The 7,908-nt window shown below is 36.1% G+C and overlaps 1 protein-coding gene across 2 annotated transcripts in view; it reads right to left on the bottom strand.

Annotated features, from left to right (window-relative positions):
* Positions 1 to 7,871, bottom strand: part of LOC123516895 (FAST kinase domain-containing protein 1, mitochondrial-like) — an 18,188-nt gene extending 10,317 nt beyond the window's left edge. For both annotated transcript variants that reach the window (XR_006678331.1, XM_045276637.1), the window contains exons 1-5: positions 7,707 to 7,871; positions 4,717 to 6,582; positions 4,370 to 4,555; positions 3,591 to 3,742; positions 769 to 919 (exon numbers count right to left, since the gene is read on the bottom strand). Coding sequence is in view for 1 of the 2 variants with exons in the window: in XM_045276637.1 (XP_045132572.1) it covers positions 769 to 919; positions 3,591 to 3,742; positions 4,370 to 4,555; positions 4,717 to 6,573 (2,346 nt within the window). In the remaining variant the exon portion in view is untranslated. The remainder of the gene's footprint in view (positions 1 to 768; positions 920 to 3,590; positions 3,743 to 4,369; positions 4,556 to 4,716; positions 6,583 to 7,706) is intronic.
* Positions 7,872 to 7,908: the final 37 nt, after the last annotated feature.

Genomic DNA, 7,908 nt, shown 5'->3' with positions numbered 1-7,908 from the left:
AGTGCCATTGAGGAAGATACTAAGATAGTCAGCAAACGCAGATGTAGGAACACTCTTGCCAGGGGCGACGGTGTGGTGGAACTGAGGTACGTAGAGTGTTATTGTATTCAAGCATGAGGTGGGCGGTGTGGTGGATAACCACTAGTGACGCCTGGCGGCCAACAATAACAATAAACCCTGCGCTTTACGATTTATAAATTTTCAATTTTTTAAATCTTAAATTGCCTTATAGTGGACTGACGTAAGTGCGAGTTTGACGTAACTCGAGACCGACATAACCCGGGACCTTACTGTACTGGTCAACTCTTGTATTAGAGAGTTGGACAGAATAGGGATGAGAAGAAAAAGAAAGCCTTGTGCAGCAAGGCCGTAGGAGGACGGGAGGCATGCAGTTAGCAAGATCAGTATAGCAGTTAGCATGAAAATAGCAATAAAAGATAGAAAGAGATGCAACATTTTGACGGTGAGAAAGAGGCTGAAGACAGTTAGTCATAATAGGGGAGTTGATGAGACAAAAAGCTTTTGATTCCACCCTGTTTAATAAAACTGTGTGAGTGGAAACCCCCCCAACATACAAAGAGTACTCCATACAAGGATGGATAAGGCCCTTGTACAGAGTTAGCAGTTGGAGGAGCGAGAAAAACTGGCGGAGACGCCTCAGAATACCTAGCTTCATAGAAGCTGTTTTAGCAAGAGATGAGATGTGAAATTTCAAGTTAAGATTATGAGTACATACAATAGCAAAGAAAAAAAATAAGTCAAATATACCTTTGAATAGCAATTTTCAATTTCTTCATCCAATTGATCCATAAATTTAAGGTTGAAGACACTCTGAATGACTTCAGAGGGAAGATGACCATACATGTTCAGTGCCAAGCACATCTGTAAGATACTCAGGCCCCTCATATGGTGATTCTCTCTGGAAAATAATTTAGGAAATTTACCCAGTGAATGCACACTACACAAATACATGCTCACACATAACATGTGCTTAACTCTAGCTCAGACCTGTGTAGTACACTAAACATGCATACAAACACAAGAAATCCTATAGCTCTTTGATACATTTTGCAAGCAGTTTTGAGAATAACAAGGCCTCCTCACATCCAGCTTGACATAGCAAATCTGTCACCTAAATTTGTCTTCCCATGCAAGATGACTGGCTCGCTGTGGAATGTTCTGACTCCTTGTCAAAAGTGCTCATCCACATCATTGGAATTTAGAAGACAAACCATTTGAATTGATTCTTACATCACTTATATTTTAATTTCTAACTTTCAGCAACATTTTTTCAATGATAAAAATAACATTAAAAAGCAAGCCTTTTAAGCATTACTCTTTATCTTAAAAATCAAATTCTGAAAATAAAATATTTTTTTAGAAAATAAATATAAAAAATAGATCCATTTGAATTAAATAGGACTCTTATTTAAATAGGTGATTTATCTAAATTACTCCATGCATTACTCCTTGTTTGTTTGCACTGATGGGTTTTTGAGTGTTATGGGGCTATTTCCTTGTGCTAAACTTGGCCAAGGTTAAATGAAATCATAGTTTAATATACATTGCCTTACATGATTTTTTTTATTCATATAAAAACCAAGAGAAGGGCTAATAGTTTGAGAAGTTTTGTTAGGATAAAGCAACTAACTTCCTTGCCATTAAAAAGAATTAAGCTCATCAACCCTCACAATTACATAATTACATATACAGTGGTGCTTCGAGATACGATCGTCCTAACATATGATTTTTTTTATATACAACGAAAATTTTTATATAATTTACGCCTTGAAATACGACGATATTTTTAAGGTATGAATAGCCATTGGTGGATGGTGCAGCGATTGCTTGGCTACCCGGCTAACCCGAAACATTCAGCCCGCGTTGTGTATCGTTGTTCATCCTTTGTGCACGTAATTGTCTGTACTCCTCGGCAGTGTGTATTTTTTCTTAAGTTTTGTGAACTCAAGATCCTGTGATAGTGGGTCCCAAAAGTAAAAGTCTACTGAGAAACACACAAAATAGTCTGTATTCACATACTGATTAACTTAGAAATTCAATAAACGAGTGAGTACAAATGGTTTTCTGCCCACAAGCAACTCTTTCTCTTTGCAATTCAAATAACCAGAAGTCTCTAGATGTCATGGTCACCAAAATATCACAGATTGAATGAGGTAGTATCATCAGTTTCTGTGGTCTTGCTTCCGATCGGGTTCAACGGCCTTGGCTAAAGCACGAGAAAACGGGCCCCCCTTGTATTCTCTCTCTCTCTCTCTCTCTCTCTCTGTCTCCTGTTCTGATACCACTCTCATTCAAAAGTTGTCTCCCTGTAACATGGCGAGAGACCCAAGGTATAGAAGTAAGGCGCGCGGGAGAGGTGGTGGAATCATACACAATGAAATCACTGTCGATCGCTCCTACCATTTATCGTTGGTGACACAGTGACGTAGAGCATATGTTTACTCCTGATGAGTGTTGCCAGCTCAAAAGCAAAGAAGACGGGAAGAAAATAACCAAAACAACCGTAAAAAGCCTAAACATACATTGACATGCCCCGTGCCTTGCGTGATGAACGCCTATCAATGTGTCCTGAGTTTTGCGGGTTAAATTGTTATTTTGAGCAATATAGTTAATTTATATCATGCATACAATAAACATTGTATTTATCTTATATTAAATCTATATTTGGTTGGTATTTAAAGCACGTAATTTTTTTCTTTTTTGGGTGGGCGGTAAATTTATATCACAAGAACGAATTAATTGTATTTCCATTAATTTCTATGGGAAAAATTGATTTGATATACAGTATGATTTTGTAAAGCGATCGTCACGGAACGAATTAAAATCGTATGTCGAAGTACCACTGTATTGTCATTATCAATAATCATATATATATATATATATATATATATATATATATATATATATATATATATATATATATATATATATATATACTTTTACCTCTTTATCGTGGTTCTCGCCACTTAAATTACTTTTATTGGCTTAAGAAACCTACAAAGAAATGCTATCTTTCCACCCACATTCCCGGCAAAAAGCCGAAGGAAGCATGGGCATGGCTTGGAGAAAATATTCCACAAAGATCATGTGAAAAAACAAAAACATTCCTGGCTCTGTGCAGTTCCACACATGATTTTATACTCTCAATGTAACACTTCAATAATTTTCTATACGTTATATTTAACTTTCATTAATATCATGATTTTTTTTTACTTTCAATATAACACTTAAATAACTTTTGATGATATATGAATATGTATTCAATTCTTATTTAAATCATGATTTTTTTATTCTCAATATAACACTTAAATAAATTTTAATATGGTATACTTAATTTTTGTTTAAATTGTGATTTTTTATCTTTGATTTTTTACTAATTCAAACCACTTGATGGAAATAATTAAGTTATACCCAATCAACATTACTAGAAATGCTTCATGTAGAGAAGATTAAAGGCTTCAATACTCATGAGCTGAAATGGAAGACACGACAGAGTTAGCCTCCTCACAAGACTATCTTTCATGTCAGACACAAAAAGGATCCAGGGTTAGGATCCTGAAGATACAAACTGCAAGAAGGTGTTTGTGCAGACTGCCAAGAGTTGATCCACTTTCTCTGAATTGTAGCCAATGCAGTAGAAACATGTCAGTACCACCTCCATTGTATCTATCAATATATACTCCTTGTTCTTCAAAATGTATTTGCTCATGGCTTCAAGAATCTGGAAAAATAAAAAAAAAGGTCTAAATCACTAGAATACTCCCAGAGAATAATGCACTTTTCAGTACTCAAGTTACATGCCCTGATCAGCTACAACAAAAATATTTAATTTCATTCTTAATAATGTTGGTATTTGAAATTCAAAACCATCAAACTAAGTAATCAATCCTTTTCTACTTAACTTGTTATTGTGACTAATTAATCTTCTTTTTAAATTATTATGGTTACAATAATCATTGAAATTTATAAGGATAAGTGAAGTTTGAATTGGTGATATGATTAGTAAGTGTACAAGAACCTGATAATAAGAATAAAAAAGAAGTGGGAAAACTTTTTGAATTGAAAGTGGTGAATGTTAGAAGACTTTGAGAGAATACAAAATATGAAAATATTAAGTAATCTGAATGTTGGGAATGTAATATGTACTTGTAATTATCATTGGTACAGTGCATAGTGTGTCTGAAGAAATGAAAATAAAAAAAAACTGATGGAGGCATATGATTTGAAATATCTTCTTCAGGAAGAACCATTACCATAGTATCACTTTCAATCAAGAACAACCCAAGAACACAATATAGTCACAAATGCAAGATCACCAAGCAATGCACATACACTCCCTATTACTCACCTCTGGAGCCAAGTATAATGTGGTGGTAAAACATAAACAGATTTCTTTTATAAAGCGCGAGTTGAGTTCATCAAGGTGAGGGGAAAAGGCAGATATGATTCTGTCAAAGGTGAAAGTTCTTGGGGATCCACGACGGTTGAGGTAGCCTCTTGTAAGGTTAATAATTTCAGTTAATGATTTTGCTGTCTGAAAAAGAAGTAAGAGTTGTTTCTAGATTGCAGCTATAATATCAAAGGCAACACTTAAAAATTGACTGATAATCCTTATTAATGGTAAACAAGTGAAGAAATAAAGCCAGTTCTATCTACTCATATTTCTGTAAACATAGAAAAGAAAAAAAGACACACCTTCAAAAACTCTTCAGTTCTGGCATCCAACATCCGACAAATAGTTGTAATCTGCTGCATCAATTTTCTCTGCAGGTTCTTACGATTCAGGGCTAATGAAATCTGTATCCCACGAGATATAGACATGGTGTCATATATTGAGAACTGCGGCCCACAACTTATGACTTTTTCATACACAGATTCTGGTATTCCTTCTCTGGAGGAATAACCAATGATGAATGCTGCCATACTGGCAACTTTGTTGGGCATTAATCCACAGCAAGTTTCCAAATCCTCCATAAGCAGGGTTGACATGGTCCTCTCCAGAGCAAAATTTCTGTAGGTGCCGCCAAGATTATTGTTAAAGTACATGTACCGCTGGTATACTTTCCTCCTGGTCATTTCTTTCATTCCCAAAAAGTGGAGAGGAATGTTTTTCAATTCCTCTTCTACTGAATTCATAGACTTGATCCAGAAAGCGTCACAAAGTTTAGGATTAGATGTTTTGAAATATCTCAAGGCCTTGAAAATAACCATAATGTATTCATGAAAATCTTTCTCATCCAACTGTTCAACTATCAGCCTTTCAAAGTAATTTCTCATCTTTACTGAAGTAAAGGGAGCCAAACACAATATATCTGGCCTTCCACCAGATATTTTAGCTTCTGAAATTATATTAACAGAGTACTGACATATCTTCTTGAATATGTCAAGAGGTTCCCGGATACTGTGGAAGTAGTTGCTCAGATCCATGACCTGCACAATAGAGAGTGAGTGGAAGTTCTCTCCTAGACACAACATCAGAGGCTGAGTAAGTTTGTGCCGTGATGAAAACTCTGGATAATCAAGCACCTTTATTACTTTCAATGTAACTCTAGGATCACATGTTTCAAAAAATCCTTCATTTATTTTTTTCTGAACTAAAGCAAGATATTTTTCTAGGAGTGGCCTTGTAATGAGCCTCTTGGTACTATTAAAGCATATGCTCATCAAATAGAATTCATCAGCTTCCAAGCATTCATCAAGTTTACTTGCTATCAGAGGAAGCAGTTTTGACTGTATAAAAAATGCTTTAATTCCTTGATCACGTAAATAAACAGAAAGTCTTGACAAGGCAGTCAGGTTGAAGCTATCCATCCTCTCCATGCAAACTAATGTAAGTTTCTGCATGACAGGTGACTGGTTACTAACTCCCAATTTACTAAGATAAAGCAGCATTGATGAAAGTGCACTGTTATTCAGATCTTCACAAACTGCCATCAAACACACACTTATCTTTTCAAACATGGGATGACTCAAAATTTTTTCTAAAAATTGATTAATTTCATTTTTGGTAATCATAAAACAATCATAACCATATCTTCCATACACCTTCTGGAGATCCCACAGCGTTACAATAGCCTGACTCAGATGCTCAGCACTTGGGTGGTTGCCACACCTCTCTATCTGGTCAAACACTTCTTGCACACTATTAGCTTCATTAATCTTTTTTATAATATCATCATTTGAGCCTGGGTATAAATTAACACGCAATGGTTCCAACTGATCCTTTTCCTGTATTTTTCTTCTGAAAAAACCACTACTTTCAAATTCAGAATCACTCATTATGTCATCGTCACTATCACCATCTGTGCCTATACCATAATGTCTTTTATGAATCCTGTTTGTGAATAAAGTAAATGCACTTCTAGAGAAAGAAGTAACTTTTCTATCACTCAATCGACTGTAGGCTGTGGAAGCAACATGTGGCAGGCAGTAGCTACTGGAATGGTGGTGCAGTATCCAAGCAACATGCTGAGTACCAATACAGGTGGCAGCACCAAGTCTTGAGCCAAACCATGTCACCCACATTGTTTTGACAGGAATGTCAAACCTCATGGCTGGCCTCTGAAAGATAACATTGTTCATATCATCAATTCTTATATGTATAAGAACTCTGATAAATGCATGGTGACACCAGAGAAACAAACCATAAATGAGTAGCAAAGTACACAGGAAAGTTGTGAATAATATTATATAAATAAAAGTTTTATCTCTGTCCTATTATATTGTGTACTACTAATTCTCATGAGTTGGATCAGATATGTCCTCACATCTACCAATCCATTTTCTGGTACAGATCTCTTGATATTCTTTAGGTACATACAAATTCATTACTCCCTATAAATAAGACACCATAAGAGAAAATGGATGAATGTGAAGCTAAAGCAAGAAAGTAATAAAATTTGCTTATATATTATCTTCCTCCTTCTCATTTCACAACAATAAGCTTGGGGATCTGTGGGAATGCAGGGTTTTCAGGTGGTATGAGGCAAAAACAAGTAATTGCTAGTGATTGAATTATTACAATCACCTAAAACACAGCAAGTATGTGACCAGAATAATTTAGAACACAACCACATGCACCAGGAAAGCACACTCTCCAATGATGATAACACAAGCAATCCAGGGAAAATTTCAAGCAATGTTGGCAAAAGATCCGTAGTCAAACTGGACTGTGGCAATTCTGAATACGTTAGATTAAGTTTAGATCAGGTGTGGGCAAACTATGGCTCACGGGCCATATGTGGCCTGTCAAAGGAATTCATGTGGCCAGACATATGTTACTAAAGTTGAAAGAGAAAGCTAATGAAAAATGCCAAATAATAGTGTGGGTATTTCATTTTCTTCCTGCAGGGAAGAGGAATGGAGTTTTCTTTAAAAGCCTTTTATTTTGTATATCAAACATTAATAATTTTAGGTCAATATAGTAAGCAGTCCTATAAGGATATGATTTCTTTTTTAAGTGGCCCTACCACTGCAAAGTTTCCCCACTCCTAATTAGATAATGTAAAGCACAGTTCTGAATTTGTTTCCAATGGTAGTGAATATTATTCCATAGATAGGGCCAAGCAAATCTTCTCGATATTTAGCGTGAGCTGAGCTGCTGCTAGGAAGAGCTCTGTCACAACCACGCACAAAGAGCTTGTTTGTTTATTTAATTTGGAAAGGCTCGTAACTTTTCCTCTTACCTCTGAGAAGTAACAATTTATATTTTCAGCAGCAAGGGATGGGAGCCACGGCCTGTCACTTCATATGCTTCCTGAACGTATCTGCCATGGCTCGAGACAGAAATGTTCCCAATGACCGCATGTTGGCGTCACGGTGTTGGTCTTGATGTTGTGAGGTTGTCAGGCTGCGCTGGTCCTATGAGGATCACATCAGCTCTGACGG

Source organism: Portunus trituberculatus, chromosome 41 (genome assembly GCF_017591435.1).
Source record: "Portunus trituberculatus isolate SZX2019 chromosome 41, ASM1759143v1, whole genome shotgun sequence".
NCBI classification, from domain to species: domain Eukaryota; kingdom Metazoa; phylum Arthropoda; class Malacostraca; order Decapoda; family Portunidae; genus Portunus; species Portunus trituberculatus.
This window is presented reverse-complemented; position numbering and strand designations above follow the sequence as displayed.